The sequence below is a fragment of the Leptosomus discolor genome, chromosome 7 (assembly GCF_034619465.1).
Source record: "Leptosomus discolor isolate bLepDis1 chromosome 7, bLepDis1.hap2, whole genome shotgun sequence".
NCBI lineage: Eukaryota > Metazoa > Chordata > Aves > Leptosomiformes > Leptosomidae > Leptosomus > Leptosomus discolor.
In genome coordinates this window covers 52,305,608-52,324,388 of record NC_141397.1, presented here as the reverse complement: position 1 = coordinate 52,324,388, position 18,781 = coordinate 52,305,608, and the positions used below count along the sequence as shown (strand labels likewise).

Here is an 18,781-nt window from a genome sequence, read left to right as displayed (position 1 = left end):
TTTTAAAGTAACTAAGGAGTGCCCTATGTTTCCAGAACCAGAATTTAGGTTTCAGATCAAAGTAACTTTAACTTTGGTTTTCCAGACTAACTTGTAATTTAACTCTGCAGTTCTGATGATATGCAAATAGTTTTGCTAAGTGCTTACACAGTACATATGAATCCTCCCCAAGATAATTAAAATAACTGCACTGACATAGTCATTCTCTGATATTACAAGCCTGTGTCAAAGTGGCTATTTTCAGTATAACATTGCTGCCTCAACTGCATGATTTGCACATTCACAAAATTCACAGGATATTGGGAAAAATTTGGGTACAGGGTCTAGCTTTTACAGACAATTTAGTACCCAAAACAAGTCTCTGACAGATGCTCAGTCAAATTGCAACAGCGCCTTTTTCACAATAATGCACTTAGATGTGCATTACAGCTTGCACACTGTAAAAAAAAACCCAGGCATTTAACTCAGAAGGTGCAGCTTGTTCCAAGACATGCTGCACTTGCAGAGACTTGCATTCCTCTTATTTTCCTCAAGTTACCGATTGCTTAGCACATGTTTGCTCTACTGTCTATGAAATACAGACATTTCAGCAACTCCAGCTTTGAGGGCCTAATACCAAGGGGCCAATATCAATACCTGATCTGCCATTCAGTACACTGTGTGCAACTTTCAAAAGGCAAATTTCAGAGACAGAAGGCAACAGAGCCCCTGAAGTGTTATTACAGTGACATTCCCTCCTCTATTTGCAGAGCTACAAATTGTTTTATGAATATCATTCAACCAAAAGTTTAAAGTAAACAGCAATTCACTGTCTGTGCTGGAAGAGATGCAAGCTCTGCTGGTTCTGTCACAAGGACTAACCGCTGGAGAGTAGCTGTACAGCTATCCCTGGCTGCAGATGTGCATTCATACCCAGACTTCAGAACCATATATAACAAAGACCAGTGGGGTTAGGTACCTCTGAATCAATACAACCACACCACTCTCAATGCTGGCAAAGGAAGAAATGTATTTAGAAGAACACTAGGGTATTTCCCCCCTCCTCCTAGGACAAGCCTTATTTCACTTGAATGCAGTCAGTTAGTGCCTTTGCACTCAACTCCAGATTCCTCAGTGCACCAGGCAATCCTGTACAATCACGTTCAAGAGTGGCAACGTACAAAAAAAAGTTTACCCGAATTGGTGGCAAAGTACCTAACAAGAGCTTGCAAGCTCCTGCAAAATGTCCTCTAGAACAGGTTCCTGTCACACTGAGCTAGGGACAGAGATTAGAGTTATCAGCTTTGACACTCAGCAGGAACGTGTCACAAAGGATTAAATCATTATATCATGAAGTGTCAGCAAACGTAGCTTTCCTGCTGTTCTACCACTAAGTTATACATTAATTAGTGAAGTACAAAACAAACATGAAATATCTCCAAGCATCTGTCTGTGGATCAGGCCTAGCCAGAGCTATTAGCATAGGATTCATTTCCAAGAGGAGTCACCCAAAGCATCATCAGCTCTTCACGAGATCCATTAAAACACAAAGAGTAGAAGCGCTGAAGGCAAAAGCACAGAAGCTAATTGCAATGTTTGTCGTAGGGTTTTTGATAGCTGTTTAATACAACTCCTTCCTCACCACCTCAGCGCCTGATTTTCTAAACAAAGTCATATATGCACCACTGAATAAACACACCCTTCCTTGAAGGAGGTATGGAGCACTGTCAAAAGATCCTACAACATGAACAGGAGAGTTGAGACAAGACCTTTTAGAACACAAAAGCACATGGCCTACCAGACTATGCAGTAAAGCACGAATCAACTTTGTTATTTCTAAATGCAACTGCAAGTGTTCCCCAGCTGCTCAGTAGTTCCAGACCAAATAATTTGTGAACTCTCACTCTCGTCAGCAGCTGGAAGAAATTCTGCATGGTCTGACTGCAAGCCACAGTAGAGAAGATCTAAGCAGACCAACGACATCCTACACAAACCTCTACTATTCATCTAAATCATGCCCTTAGAAAGGTGTCATTGGACACAAAAAAAATAATAAAAAAAAATTACTCTCTGCCAATTCCTTATGGCTACCCCAGCAGGATTTCTAGCTTTGGACATGTTTTGTATTTTTCCCTTGCTTTCTGTCCCAAACTGCTACCTTGTACTGCTTGGCATTGCCTGACTCTGCCAAATTACATCAGCACGCAGCTTGTGGCCAGGATGCATTCTTTAAACTAATTTGTCCCACTTTTGCTTTGGGATCCCTTCAGTATAAAATAAGATTACTTGCTAGAACTGCCTAACTGGGTCAGGTTGTAATCTCTCTCTCAGAGGCTGAACTGTACCTGATTTCGAAGCCACTAGATCAACACTCAATGACAGAGCAACTATCTGCCTTCACTATTTAAATACTTTCTGAAGCTAGACTCTCAAAAACATACTCTTTTCCAGCTCCAGTCTCAGAGGGTTGCATCCTATGATGAACAGCAACATCACGATGTTCCACTATTCCGGCACCACCCCACCTTTCATAGAGTGGAGACGAGGAAGGCTTCTGGTAGTACCGAGGTCCCACTAATAATATCATTACATTCACAAATTTGTCCAGGTCTGTGTAAATTTGGGGACAGCTCAGAATGGAACATAGGTCTAGGATGTCCTGACTCGGTGCTTTACCTACAGACTATTTTTCTAAGGGCAAAGTGGATGCCACCGACCTCCTGTCCTATGAGCTGAAGCCACCCAATGCTGTGCAAACTTCTGCCCTCAGCCCTAAACATGAGTGGGTGGAAGTAGCTACCACTGCTGTTTCAAAGACATGGATATTATGAACCTTAAATTAATCACCCGCACTCAGTGGTATGCAAATTGTACTTTCAACACCAGCAGGCTCATAACAAAATGCATTAACAACCTTCTAATTAAATGCTTTAAATTAGATTAAAATCATACTGTCTGACAGGTGAAATATAATGCATTAACAGGATTGTTGTAACTTCCTTAGCATCAAGTGTTTATTAAAAGCTCAAAAGTCAAATATGTCATGGAGAAGGGAACCTATCCTCCTCAAAATGAATGCTACAGCACATATTGATTCCCTCACAAACAGAAAGTCACTGAAATAGCGCTTTGAAAGAACCTCAGAAAGTTTATCTAATGCAGAAGTACATGATTCAGGGATCTGTCAGGTTGGCTGAAGCACTAAGGTGGAGATTAATCCACTCAGTCCAGGACAATTGCTATCTGCAGTAAAAAGGAATGCAACAGAATGGCAGAAATGAAAGCAAACAGTGGAGTTCTCTTTAGTAAAGAGAGCAAAATCCATAGCAGCATCTGTCAATTGGAACATCAGCTGCTGCTGAAAGATTTATTTTGAAAGTCTCATAAACTGTCTTCCAGTTGCATTAGCAGAAAAAAAAGCCAACCTCACATTTTTGTTAGTCAGGTCTGTGCTAACAGCAGTCATAAACCTTCACTGGCTATAAAATCTATAGTTAGGATGGGGAAACCTATGAAGCATGGTTGCAAGTTCCAATAAAGCTACAGTTCAGTCTCCTGAACTCACATCACACTACTAGTGATCAGAACAAGACCTGGGCAAATAACTTGAGACATCTACCTGAAGGTCATTTTTCAGCTCTCTCACCCTTCCTGCCATGCAGGCACACTCCTCTTTTCTCAATAAGGGATATTCTGTGAGTACAATGTCCAAAGCTACCTTCTGTTTTAGCTCCCATGATAGGTTCTCTGCTTTTCCGAGGAAAAAAGCAGTGCAGATACCCTTCTTTGCTTCCCCGGAACTCCATCTATGCTACTGCTTGTTTCATACCCCAAAGACGAGCAAATTAAAGAAAGTCTGAATGTAATACAGCATGTTGTGCAGTTGAACAGACTGTTACTCTGAGTGAATTTTATCTCCTTGTTCAGAGGATAGCAGGCAAAGCTACTGATGGGCAGAATTAACCTTTTTCTTTTAGGATATAGAACTTAACCCATCCTTGCCCTAAGTTGCTAAGGGAAAACCCAGCTCAGGAGGTATGTCATCCTACATAACGCATTAAATTCTTAAGCCTCTCTTTTCACAAGAAATGAGCTACTGCTCTTGCTTCTCAAGTTAGTTTCATACACTTGCATCACCCAGCCACAGGTAATGGACTCAGTGGCAGGTCATTTTTCTTAAACACAAAGAGAGTTGAGGTCTATGCCGGAGCCTCTACCTGCATCTGCCACCACAGGGTCTCACATAGCCATGCCTGGAGGTGCAGTCGCCGTCTCAATCACTGTTCAGTGTCATGCTGAAGCAGCCCTTGCAACTGAAGCCCCCTTCACTGGAGGCGAGAGCTAATCTCTTGGCCTTAACCACATTTCTTCCTGGCAGTTTCCCACCTAACCGATCTTGGGAGAGTACAGCTAGGGTCTGACCTGAATACAGAAGGGAACACGGGGAGGGGTTTCAGAGATGTGCCTGGGAAAACCATCTCTGCAGCAAAAGGACTGGGACATGCATGGGGGAAAAGTGTAAATGTCAAAGCCCCAGGAAAGAAGCACAAGTTTTAGTTGTACAAGAGATGGTTAAAGCCAGCAGGAACCTGGCATTTGTCAAAGAAAAATTAAGAAAGACAGTCCCAACTATCAAAACCAAAACCAAAACCAAAACCAAAACACCAAAAAAACAAACTTTCCCAGCTTGGAGATTCCCTTTGAGAAGTCCAGGCAGGACTATTACATCCTGAGTCTCCTATAGACTGGGCTCTGCCCGTCGGCTGCTCTGGGTCTCCGAGTACACATCCGTTTTACAAATTACCAAAGCTATAATAAAACATGTCCTCCAGCCTTCCTGAGCAATGTGGTATTTGTCTTTAATTTAGCTTCACCTATAAAAATAGGCAGCTGCCTAAAAGAAAGTTGAACAACTGGTTTCTGACTAGAATTGCTCCGAATGTCTTAGCATTAACACAAAGTCACGTGGAAGAAAAAAGGAAAAGTCAAAACCCCAACAACTCACGTATCCTGGTTACCATCCTCCACTATAATTATAAAATTGCCCTTAAAACATAATTGCATAATTGAGCTTGGCAAGTATTCACCCAAATCTTTTACAAATATTTCCACAGACTAAAGGAACAGGCGGTGGGCAGTCTGACAAGCCTGCCATAAGAATTTGTGCCCTTAGGACATGTTCCTAGCTATTACACTAAATACTTTGCATCACTGTCTAATGTTTCAAAACAGTAGTTGAGCAAGTGAAGTACAAGCATCTTAAATTGAGAGAAAGATTTTCAAGCTATTTTCACTGCACACATATATGGAGCAGTAACCTCTTTGAACAAAGAGATAGAGGAGGCTACCAATCCTTTTTAACTAGTTACACAGAAAGATTCCCGTTAGATGAAATTGGTTGACTTCTTGTAGCTATAACCAAATAGGAGCTACCAATGCCTTGCTAGGGTTCCTCTACCAGCCTAGCACCCTGTCCCTTAAGAAAAAAAAACAACACAACGCCCCCGCAACCTCAAATGCAAATACAGAAACAGGGAGAGGAGATTCAACAGAAGCTAGAAATAAAATCTGCAATACAGTAAGGTTGTTTTTAACAGCTGTGCATTATGCATTCAGCAGCACAGGGAATGCCAGCAGGGAGCCTTTATTAACATAGGCCTCAGAGTACAGTGTGCTCCTATCATGATTGGCCTCTCTTGAGAAAAGGCGCACACACACAAAAGACTTAACCCTAGAGAGATCACTCCAATCCTGTTGCTATTTCATCAGCTCAACACCACAACAGAAACCAGAGAATCTCCTTGATGTATCACAGACAAACAGGTAGCACTTCGAATAATGCCTGAAAACTAATCTACAATAGCAGGTTTCATCAGCAAGTTATGCCAGGTAGGGAAAGAGAAAAAAAATGCCACATGAACCCACACGACAGAGTCACACTACCATGTTGTTCTGAGTAAAGGGAAGAACCATAAAATGCTTCTTTTGTAGAAGATGCTAATAAAAGCAAGCTGTTGTCAGGACACCTGTGTTCTCAGCACAGCAATCTGCACCTCCACTGCACACATTTTAGGGGCCCATCAGTGCAAGACACAGCTGGAAGCCCTGCTACAGATGCAGGGGCCCAGCAGGGTAACTCACTCCATTTGGGAAGATGATCCTGGCAGCAGAAATCTTTTGCTGATGCCAGCTCTGGCTCTACTATGAGACTTGCCTCTATCACAAACACTTGCTAGCACAGCCAGCTCAGCAGCAGGCAGACACCAGAGAAAAGGGAAATGCTCTCAGGATAGGCTCACCACCTCTCCTGTATCAGGTGCTGATACAAGCTCTCTAAAGCTCTTGTCACCAGCTCTAAGCTGCAGCTGGCTGCAGATCCTCTAAGTGTGACCTGTCCTGGTGCGCAGCTCCTGCAGAAGTGAGATGCAACCACTGAAGTGACAAAAAGATACACTAGAGGCCTTATAAAAAAAGGCAAGCCATTTTAGCACCAATTTAAACCAGTCCTTCCCCTGATTTGGGGGCAATGAAAGGAAAGAGAATGGCATGAAATGTCCTGAGCATCCTTCTTCTGACTCTACAGAGAAGAAAAAAATCTCATGATAGGAAAGGGAAACAAAATACCAACCTGAAGAGCCTGAAAACTGCTCTAGATGACTGAGTGCCCCTGTGTGTCTGGAGTGGACAAAATAGCTCTGCATAGCCTGTATTTATTCCTATCTCCTTGCTCTTTTCTCTTCTCTTGTCAAGAAGTAAAACACAAGAGTCAGTTTCCCTAATCACATGAGCTGGTTTGAGGCAGCAATAGCACTAGAAGTTTCAAGGGGTTATTTAATATGCAATGTTCTATTTCCCAAGAGTGTAATAAATGGCTTTTTTAAGCTTAGCACATCCATGCATTACCACACTTTTTTACTTAGGTGCTGAAGAGAAAGTGTTTATTAAAGAAGCTTCCTGGAAGTATTTGTACTGCAGGAACAATACTCTCTAGGTCAAGTACCCCTAAAAGGTTTTTAATATTAGTGCTACGCATCCCTCATCACAATAGCGACAAGTGCTTTAAAAAACAAAATACCATTAACTGTACTATCATCACTTGATAAAAATACTCCTTTATCACTCTTTAAGCACAAAAAAAAAAATCAAACCCAAAACCGAGCCAGAGGGAGATTAGCTTCCTCCACAACTGGCAAGCAGAGACTTGGTCCCTCAGTCACTCCCAGCCAGCCCGCTGCCCAGAACTCAAGGCTGTCTTTCCTTCACTCCTTTTCTTGATTAATAGAGCCTTCCCCTCCTTTGAGGCTCAGTTATACCTGTGTCAAAGAGACAAGTAACCACCAGGCGCAGCTCAGTGGGAGTACAGGAAGTCACCCAGCAAAGGCACCAAAAGGCACCTGTTGTTTCAGCGTAGAGTGTTAGCAAGACCACATGGCCTTGGTGACTATGAATGGGATGCCCAAGATTTGCCCATGTTCAGAGAATACTCACTTCCTCCACCAGATAGGTAGGTCATTTGCAGTCCTATTCCAATGTTTGGGGTGCAAGATTTTGGACAGAGGCATGACAAGCAGTACCTCTCCCTAATTTTATCATAGCCCAACTCTTGAGATCTCCCAGAGTTCAGTCACTAATAGCCACTGCAAGACAACGCAGATGAAAAAGAGTTAATATAAATAGAAAGCAAAAATCTGACCTAGAGGGCAAGCCACGCAGAGCACAAACATCTGAGAATCCGCACAAAGTCTCCTCGCCTATCATTCATCCACCAATTACACACCAATGTAATTAAATCAGGAAAGCTACGTTTAATTTTCCTATCATCACCCGATGAGATAAGAGCAGTACATACAGGAAGGATCAGGCACAGGGGAAAAAGCTATTTATTAATAAGTTAAATCCTTTTAGATTCAAAAGCCTCTCTGGCTAAGAAGGGTCTGATCCACAAACGCAACTTCTAGGTCTAACGCAGACAAACCAGATACCCCATCTCCATTTCTGTCCTGGGTTTGGTCCTCAGGTCTCTTCTTTTATTCAGAAACAAGTCTCATTGAAAATTGCCAGGCATAACTTAAACAGAAATACAGCTTTTGTTTAAACCCCGTTTTCAGTCTATACATTTAAAATGAAGAACACACATCTCCCAGCCATTATATTAACAAAGGCAGCCACATTAATTTACATTATTTCTAAACAGCCTAAGGCTCCCTGTTTTCATGAACAGCAGCAAGGCATTAGGGTGCATTTGCAGAAATACAAGGCATGCTCCAGCCTGTTCTTCTGCCTTTCTTCTATTGCCTTCTCCTCCACGAGGCAGTAAGAAATGCTGTGGTCCCTGTCCCCTGCAAAGACTAGCAATGCTTAAACAGGATCATACAAAGTTTTCTCTACTTGCTAGCCACACACCCAGAATTGCTGCTCTGGCTTTTTTCTCTCCAGTCTTCTTTGCTTCATCCCATCCAGCCCTGCCTTCTCAGCCAGTTATTTAAAGCCCTGATTGAAAAATGTACCAGATCATAATAGTGGATGACTTCCACAGGATCAGGTTTTCAATAACAAAAATCCTACAGGCTTTGATGCAACCACAGCTTCACCACATCATTGTTTTTAAACAGGAAGGGAAAAGTATTTATAACAGCAACTATAAATATACATGCTACTGACTTTTCAACTTGTTCTCCCTGCTCTCAAGCTAAATTTACTCTGCTATATCGCGTTCAGCCCTTGGTGAAAAAGCAATACACACACAAAATTGTGCAAATCCCACAGCAGGCTATTATACTTATCCAGGTACCTTACAAGATAACCAGCTGGAGAGGTAGATTCTCATTTAGTGAGTGCAGATGTGCTCATGGCTATAGAGGAAGTGGTCTATTACAGTGATTACCTCCCAATACAGAAAATAATTATTATTGCAATAGGATAGCTCTATGCTTTTGCATGAGAAAAGTGATGTAGGTTATTCACAGTGTACATGTCGATCACGCACTTGGTTTGTGCCACATACGCTTCAAGGGTGTATGTGCACCTCTGAGCTACAAAGAACCTTCCACTGGCCACACCTGCTGTTTACCTACGTTCTTTTACATGCAAAAACGTTTGAGATTTTTCAAACTTGGATGGCTGATTTCAAGGTCCAACCTTCATGTTAAAGAGCATCCTTTCGTATCCTGAAGGCTCGCATTCCTGTGAGTGATTTCTTAGTCCAAACAAGGTAAATATTTATCAGGAAGTGACTACCTAGAGATTCAGAGTCGTTAGTCATTCCGCTGTTAATCTCAAGAAGCCTTAGTCGTGCCAGAGCCCAGGTGATTTCTGCAAGGGTCAACACATGTTTCACCCTGGTTTAAGGATCCCTGCCCGCCATTCAAAGTTTCACGCAGATGAAGACTCCCCCGCCACAATCTGACTTGCTCCACTCACAGCAAGTTTTGCAACCTAAGCAAGAAACGCAGTTCAGAGGATGCTCCTGCACAAGCATCCACCGGTCTAATAACCAAAATAAGCGGTCCAGAAAAAAATATCTGTGTTTCCTACAGCCTTAATAGTTCGGGAGGGGGGGGGGGGGGGGGGGGAACAATACAGGGTTGGGCTCGCCTCGCCTCCAGCCCCATTTGCTTGGCGTCTTTCTCGGGCACCGGCCAGCTCTGCGACCCAGCCTTTCCTCTGCGCTTACAAATATATCGCTGCTAAAGGCTACGTGGATAGGACAGGAAAAAATAGTTTCATGGGGGTGAGAGGCGGCCGGGGACCCCCCCAGCCCGCCGCGCCCGCGGGGAAAGGGTCCGCCGGTGTCGCACCATCGGGGAGCCCTGCCCCGGGGTCCCCGGCCGGCATCGCCCCCGCCCCCGCCCCGCACGGTCCCTGCCCTACCCAGCATGGAGAAGATGAAGTCCTTCGCCGTGTGGATCTCCAGGGCTCGCTGGTCGTCGTACTCCCTCTGGTCGTGTTTGGTGAATTCCTGGATGAGTTTATTCAATTCCTCCACCCTGGCTCCCGATCGGAAATCCAGCTCCGGGAAGGGAGGTTTGCTGTTGGTGCCGGCGGACCCTGCCTTGCTGGCGAGAGGCGCCGCCATCTTCATGCAAAAAAAAAAAAAAAAAAAAAAAAAAAAAAAGAAAGGCAGAGAGAGGGGGGGGGAAAGAAAAAAAAGAAAAAAAAAAAAAGGAGGGGTTTGCAATGTTGCAATGGAAGAATGCAAGCGGCGCCGCAGCGCAGCGGCAAGCGCAGGGGCTGCCTGCGCGGCGCGGAGCGGGGCCCGGGAGGCGCGGAGCGGCGCCGGGCGCCGCGATCAACAAGCGGCCGCGCTTCCTGAGCCCCCGCCCGCGGCTCCGCGGAGCCGCCCGCCCGCCGCCGCGCCGGGGGGGGCCGGGCGGGCCGGAGCGGAGCGGGGGCCGCCCGCTGCCGGGGGGGGGGGGGGGGGGGCTTGCCCCTCTGCCGGCGTCACGGCGGGCGGGTGGCTGAGGCTGGAGCCAGACCTCTGGCTCGGGATAAAATTCTTTAAAAAAAAAAAAAAAAAATTAATTTTAAACTTCAGCAAAAGCCTTGTCCTGCAAGTGGATTAATAACCGGCTGGGAACTCTGCTCCTCCCACATGTTACCGAGGCATTCTGCATTTATTCGTTTTTTGCTCCAATAGGCATCCTGAAGATTGTTTTATGTACGTGTGCATATATATATATGTATATGTGTATATATATATATATACATGAAGTAATTTTATCATATGTCTTAGAAGCAATGACCAAGATAAAGTGCCCTCACTGCTGCACTGGAGACCAAACCTGCCTAGAAGCTCCCGGGATCTGCACAGACAAAGGGTAGGAGGGGAAATGGGATCTCAGAAGCCTTGACTGAGGTCGAGCAGCCCATAGCAAGGAGCCCAGACCTCTGATCTCCATCCATTCCTCCATCGTCAAGACTACATGCTTTTCTTCTGTATGTATTTTTAATGCCTTCTAACTTTTCAACTTGGGGTGGTTTTCTCCCTTTAGCCTGATCTTCTGTGCCTTGTCCCATCATTGAACATATATAGCACAAACCATTATTTACCTTAGTGCATCCACTGGAAGAACTGTCTGTCTTCCTGCCCAGAGAGCGTACAAATATATTGTGTTAGTCTTCTACAGGACATTTAAGATGCTATGGCACTGATGCAAACTGCTTGGGTATGTATTATCCTCTCAAGATTCTTGGCAGGAAACACAGCTTTCAGCTCAGTCCCAGACTACGGTAAAATGTCTACCAAAATTAGGCATGAGGCATTCAGAGGAAAACCGGGAAGGTGAAACTAAGCTCAGGGTGAGGAGGTTACAGGCTGGTTTCCCTGATGCGTAGTAAACACAGGTGCTAGTGTTTAGACCTGAGCTCAGGGCTGTGGCTTGGTTCCTCTGGACCACTGATCTTGATCAGAAATGGGAGTTCAGCACCTCTTGCAGTGGGGCCTTGTCTGAAACAAGAATGAAAATCAAGGGTGGGTTTGGACCCTGTCACAGAAACCACAGCGTATTCAAAGGAGAATGGCTGATGCCTCTGGCTTTGTCCTGTAACTACTTACACAGCATTTGAGGGCACTGATATGCTCATTATCTAAGAAATGATGTCCCAAAGGTAAAGGTAGGAGTGAGTGCATGTGCATGCACATGCCCTCCGCTGGCCCTATTGTGTTCAGATACTGCTCACGGCAGACTGACACACATTGACTTTGTTCACTGCCTGAGCCTCCATGATCACCTGCATTACGACATGAATTTCTGACCAGCACCACGTTTGACTTTGACCAAGCACCTTTCCTTCACCTCCCTTCTCAGCAAAGCCTACAAATAAAAACAATTAACTGATAGCATTAACATAATGCAGGATCTGACTTGCAGAAGAGCGACTAGCAGTGTTCAGCGTTGGTGGCCTGCCCTGAAGGATTAGTTCTGCTAACCCGGCTCAGCCCATGCCCTCCCATGCTAGCCTGCTGTGGCCACTGCTTGTCTAAGCACTCGGGACCTCTTGCCTCCTGGCCCTCTCAGGGTTTGAAAGCCTTGTTGATGTTTCTCTGCAGCGTGTTTTTTTCTGGGGTGACAATCTCACACAGGCGGACAGCTCCCTCTTGTGATAACACTGCTCCCACAGAAGTCACTGTAGCTCCTGAACCCCAAACCACTTCAAAACCTTGTATTTTGCCCTGTCCACCTCTGAACACCTGTAAGTCCCCCGTGTGCTTGCCGTAACCATTTCTAGCTGTGTGGGTATCCTTGTTTCACTTTCGCATGGTGCAAACTGCTAGCAGCTATGATGTATGCATCGCGGGCACCACTTGGCGAAGTAGCTGCACCTTTTGATACCAGCCACACTTTTCAGCCCTGATCCCCTTGGCTCATCTTCTTCAAGCTGATGTTCTCCACAGGCTTCATGGACTGGATAGCTTGCTTTCCTAACCGTATCTTATTTGCTGCGTCGTATTTCAATACTTGGACTTCCAGTAGTTTCGTCATGAGCAGTTTATCTCAGATTCTGTCTTTCAGTGGGTCTCCAAATGGTCACACTGACTCTCCACCCACATCAATCACAGACTTACATTATAATTTTTCCCCCCTCTTCATTTAAAATGTTTAAATCCCATTCAGTAACAACTTCAAAGCGAGCTTTGATAGCCTGAATTCACTAAACACCTATTGGAAACAAAGTGCTTCAGAAACAGCTAGTGCCAGAAGCAATGGAGATTTCAGTTTGATTGCCTTTTTTAATGGCACCTCTGCCTGAAGTCACAGTTACCTTCAAATTTGTGGAAAGTTCCTGTTAGATCAGGGTGTTAACTGCTCCATGCTTCTTGCTCATCTGGAGTTTGTCTTATTCCTGGTACCAGAATTCCTGGTATTCAGAAATGGCTCAGAACCAAAGAATGTGCTTCATTTGGTGTCTGAGCTCAAACCAACACTGTTCACCAAGACATCATTAAGCAGTTTTAATTTTCTTCGAGAGTCTGACAGGTACCTCAACTATCTGCCCCACCTCAGTGCTAAGAGAAATTCCCTTTCATGAAAAGCAGTTGTACTTGCAAAAGAAGGAGCCTTTTTACCACCTTCTCTGGAAACCTCTGGACGGGCTTGGGTCTCCCTCAGTGGCAAGTGGGATCTGCCACACTGTCATATGCTTGTTAATACCCTTGAAACTGCATCAGCCTCCAATTTTACCTCATCGCATCAGTGCAATTTAAGATCTCTGAATAAATACACAGTTAATTCAAGTCTTACGTAAATCAAGCACTGGGGATTACTTGAGCAAATAAATGAGAATGAGATTGCAAGTACAGTTGGCCAGGAGTTTTTCCTACCAAATCTTTTTTCTTTCTGAAATAGAACTCTGTCATATTGCAGCATCTTCAAAGCTCCTCCTGTGAGCATTATTTGGGGCCTAGGAGGAATCTGTGGCCTCTGCCACACTGGGCCCAAGACTTACAAATGAGGACATGCACTTTATTCAGGATAGGGATTGAACCCCCTCACTTACTAAGCTGTTTCTCACCTGCACTGGAATCTGTGCCCTCCCTCTCACATGCACTCTTCTTTTCATCTGTGTGTTTTCTCTTTCCTTCTTCCTCTTTTTCTCCTGCAAAATAAACTTCTTTTTCTCCTGAAGAACAGATATCCTCTTCTGCTGAGCATCACTTCCAGCATTTAGAAATAGAACAGGACACAGAGAAATGAAGTGAAAGAAGAAATAACTGTTCTCACTTCTGTAGCATGACCCAAGATCTCAAAATGCTTTTCACACTTGAAAAGGTTGTCTCAAACTGCTGGATAGCAAGTGAGTATTAATACCAATATCCTAAGATTGGCAAAGCAGTTCTGTAGTAGCTGTGAAGAGCAATTGGCCTGGGATACCAAGGGAGAAAGACCAGGCAACCCAGGGCCTGACACTTCATGCATCTCATTTAGGTGCTGCAAACTGGTAGGGGGAATTAATTGGAACAATATCCAGAAATAAGATGGAGCCTCAGATACATCATCTTAGGATAGTTCACTGCAGCTGGTAATTAGAGTGTGATGCAGAACGAGCTAGATTCATCCCTCATTTCGTAGAAATTGTACCCAGATTTTCTGAGGCTAAAAGTAGACTCAAGAAACATCTTCCTTTTCTGCACTTAGGACTGAAGCAGCTGTAGCACAAAGCTTCATGTGGCAAGGGGCTTCACAAGGAACAAAATTACTGACTGGAAGTGCTCTGTTTTTCAAATCTGGTGGCTGCAATTTCTGCTTCGTATTATTGCAGTACCTTCTATGCTGTTCAAGGGTGCTTTGTGCCGTGTGCTGCAGAAACCTGGTCCTGGTTTATAGAACAGTCTGTCTGTGCAGATAAGAAGAGTGACACAGAGCAGGGAAATGAGCCGTGCAGAGGGAGGGAGTCGCTCAGCGGCAGACCAAGGATCCTGCTGTGCCAATCTCCTTGCTCTCCTTCACTGGCTCTGCACCCAGCTCTGCTCTACCCACTGATAGCCAAACCCCAGCCGAGATTTCCCTCCTTTCCCTTTTCTCCTCCATGCACACTTTCTCTGTATGGCCTTAATTCCTAGATCTGTGACAGTCCCAGGAGGAAGGAGCTCAGAGTTTCACATTTGTCAGGATCTCACTTTCATTAGGCCGCCCTGGTGATATCCTTATGTACTTCAGCTGCTTTGCTGCTCTTGTGGCCTTTCCCCTCCACTAGCAGTCCCTAGTCTGGTTCTGGAGTGAGGCATTTTGGGACTCCCAGACAGGATTGGAATGTCACAGCATGCCATGAAGTCACCAAAGCACTGCTTGGACTTCTTTGCGTCAGGACTTCCCCTCATTCTGATGCCAGAAACTTTGCCTCTATTTCACATATGTACCCCAAAAATGTCTTCAGAACAGTAGTTACAGGTACTAGTCTTCAGGGTCCACACAAGGCTGGAATCAACAAAAGCTGAGTTTAGTGCAGACTCAGGACAAAGAGAGTCTTTCAGATGCAGTTTAGACTCACAATCTCTCCCTGGCTCTGCTATTCAAGTTGCATGCTTCAAAGCAGCAAGACTTGAAGGAACTGTAGCGAACATAAAGTGCACACCAGAGCACTCCCAGACTCTGGAGATTTGTAGCTGGTAAGGAATTGGGCTCCTGCTCTTGGGGATCCCCCTCACCTTCCCCCATTTATAGAGAAAAGCCAGTCCCATTCTAGCCCATGAACCCTGTTATTTTCACCACCTGGAGCTGTCTCCACATGGATGGTACCAGCTGCGAAATTTGCCAGCCAAAGCAGCATGGATTATCCTCAAATCTGTCCCTCTCTAAACACCTGCTGTGTCCCAGATGTTTCCCAGAGACTATGAGAATCTCAGCCTGCCCTTGTTCCCACTCCAATCTCCACAGACTTTGTCTAAGTTAGTGTCCGTAAACAAAAATTTGGGTGATTTACAGGCACAATTTCTCTATGCAAAGGATTATGACAGATCAATAGTACCCAGCACACACCACAATCTTGAGGCGGTTTTAAAAAGGGGTGTATTGCCTCCTTGACAGTCTTAAATTTTCCCTCTAGATTAAAAAAAATAATAAATGCCTCCCCCTGTGAAGATTTGTGATCTCCTACATCCTGTCAGCAGAACACAGCATCAAGCCATCCACATGGCAGTGGAGCTGTGCTCATTAAAATCTTTTGAAACAATGGCATTGAATCTGTCATAGCCAGCCTCAAAATACCTGTACTTAGGATGCTTAAAACGTTTTTTAAAATAATAGCAGATGCTTACTGCATATCCCAAGCTAGAAATACATCTAGCTCATATGTCCACCAAGGCTTTTGAAATAAGGTTCTAAGCAGCAGACGCCTGATTCTCAACCAGCTTCAGACATTTACTGTTGAAAGACCCCAGCCAGATCATTTACTATTCTTCCCTCAGTGTCCTTTTTTATGGTGAAAATATACTGGTGATCTGTTTATATCTCATTGTTGTTAAGTGTAATTAGATTGTACACAGACACCTTTGAAGTTGATCTGATAAACTTCATAGTCTGTAAGCGAGTTGGCTCAGGGCCTCTGTAAGCAATGTTTGGAAATATTTCTGCTGCTCATTTCCTGGGTTTATGTCAATTTTCTGTCATTAGTTTTATTTTTAAATTGGGATTATCTCAAGTAGTAAAATTTGGATTCAGATCTGAGCAGTGTTGAGTGTTGCAGTGCTGCACTGGAGCTACTGCTCTGGTACAGGAATATGGCCAGAACATGAAATCTCTGGTCTACATGCAAGTTCCCTGTACATAGAGAGGAAACAGCTTTGGTGTCTGGGTTTTGTTCCACATATAATAAATAAATTCTGGTGGGGCAGATTGGAGAATACAAACAACAAGACATGTTCCCTCACACATCTACACACGTTATGTATGGCTTGACTACACTCATTGCTATTGTTCATTTGTAGCTAATTACTTGTATTACAGTAGTATCAAGAGCCACAAATTAAAATCAAGGCCCTATTGTACTGGCAACCAGATATAAATACAATGAAGAACTGGTCATTAGCACTTCTGTTTCGTCTCACTCTATGCTCAGAGACCTCAGTCAGCAACTCTCTTCCTACCCAGGAGCTTAGAAAAGTTACCAGCAGGTCTGTGCCTGAGTGATGTGTAAGGGCAAGAAGAACCAATTACACCATTTCTCCTGTGCCAACCTTCTGCTCACAAGGTGACTGCCAGCAGCAGTTTTACCCCCACACCACATTTTGCAGCTCTTGAGCAGATTTCAGTGTGGCAATTTCCATGCAAACTCTGTAGAATACCAACTGTCCTTGTGATTTAGACATACCTGCTACTTCTTTGGAGCCTCATAATGTACCAATCCCAGCATCAATAGTTATTTAAAATCCCACACTGAGTTCACAGGTGACGCAGTTCTCCAGACCACTGGGTAGTGGTTGTAGCTGCAAATGTAAAAGAGTTTTCCAAGTTTGAAAACAAGAAAGGCTCCAGCCCCCAGACTCTTTCCTATGTCCCTGTAGAACACACTTCTTAAAAGTTGACATAAAGCAGCAGGAAAAAGGAGGTTTGCAGGAAATGCTACAATTCCCTGTGACGGCATCCACACAAAGAGAAAACACAGTCCCTGGGTCACATGTTGAAAGCAAATAGTCCCTTTCCTCTGCCTTTCCACACATTGTGCTTCCTGTTAGAATATCCCGATCTGTAACTGATTGTCAAACCACTGACTTCTATATCAATTTCCTTTTCATTAGAGTGAAGATCTAAGAGCTTTCTGAGTGTCGTTCTATAAAAATACATTAACATAAAATGAAATCCAGGAGGACTGAGCTCTGTACTGTATTTAACTGCCCTACTTCACTAAAAACCTTTCTGCATCTGGCCACTGCAGACAGATTTTTAAGAGCTTGGTTTTTGTGTTGCTGAGAAGCAGCATTCAGCACAGCTCTGGCTGGTAGATAGGTTCATATCTGAGGAAGGGAAGGATAAACAAAAGGCAGCAACAATCTACAATGAAAAAAAAAATCTCCTGTAATGCTCGTGACAGACTGCGAATGTGTCAGGTGCTAAAACATTTATTGGTCTATAATAAGGAGCAGGAGTTTGTGTCCTGAACATAGGACTTGTCTGTCTGCCAAGACAGACAATTGCAAATGAAAAATAATGAAAAAAATGGGGGGGGGGGGGGGGGGAAGGAAAGTTACAGGAAAAAAAATCAAGGGAATTGTGCTTTTCACAAGAGAAAGATACTAATGGGCCAGGACTTAATCAGAACTGTAACATGCATGAAAGTGTTTTTCTAGCTTTAGTTCAACTTGCAAATCTAATAACAAAATATTTTATTTTCTACTTCCATTATTGGGCATGCTGTTTTCTGCTTGCTGGAAAGGTCCATATCTACTGTTAAGTGTTTTGTGCTAGCAGCTGGTATAGAAGTACCTGAAATATAAATGGGTCCCTGGGAAATGAAAAACATCTTTTAGTCTGAGATTATCAAACACCTTTTGTCATATGGACTTTCAATGCACATGTATGCAATATTGTGTGTCTACATTTAGCCTGTACCTGGGGCTAAACTGTAACAGTCACTCTATCATGCAACAACTCCTCACCAGCCAGGGAGGGGAACCAGGAAAAAAGGAGAGCAGACCCACACGTAAAAAGGAAACAGATTTAATGAAACAGCACCAATACCAACAGAGATACATAGAGTTATATTTGGCCAAGTGACTATCCAGTCATCACAATCAATTGGAGAGCAGTCCCCAGCAGAAGCCAGAGGAGGAACAGCAGGAACCCCATAGGAGCTCTCTCTCATCAGCAAACCTTCCCCATTTATAATGATCATGACAGTATGGGATGGGCTACACCTGTAGCTCACTCAGGTCAGCTGCCCTGGCTGACCTGAACCTGCTAACAGCCTGCCTGGCATGGCTGGGCTATAATTGTGTCTGAGACAAACCAGGACATTGGGATACCTGCCATAGAAGGACCTTGGTAACATTTTCCCAATTTAATTTTTCTCAAAAAAAGCCACAATATACTTTGATGCTAGAATCCCTCTGTGATTCCTGTTCTGAAAACTTGGCATGTTGTCACCTGGGAAGAAAGTCACTGTGTTTCCTCTTCCCTCCTCAGCTTTTTTGCAGACACAGGCAAATCTTGACGCTGCTGCTGTCATCTTTCTTCCATTTTCCCTGTTGTGAACTTGCAAGAGGTGAATGAGGACAGATGCCTAGTAATTTGCTATGACTTCTGTTGTTCTCAGCTCTGCAAACACTTGCATCTGTACTGTTGTACTGCTTAAACTCAGGGGAGCTCTG

General features: G+C 44.1%; 1 protein-coding gene across 1 annotated transcript in view; it reads right to left on the bottom strand.

The window, feature by feature from the left end:
• The window catches only part of MB21D2 (Mab-21 domain containing 2), a 58,430-nt gene extending 48,370 nt beyond the window's left edge, over nucleotides 1–10,060 (bottom strand). The window contains exon 1 of the mRNA XM_086468386.1: nucleotides 9,850–10,060. Coding sequence (XP_086324512.1) covers nucleotides 9,850–10,060 — 211 coding nt within the window. The remainder of the gene's footprint in view (nucleotides 1–9,849) is intronic.
• Between the last annotated feature and the right edge of the window lie 8,721 nt (nucleotides 10,061–18,781).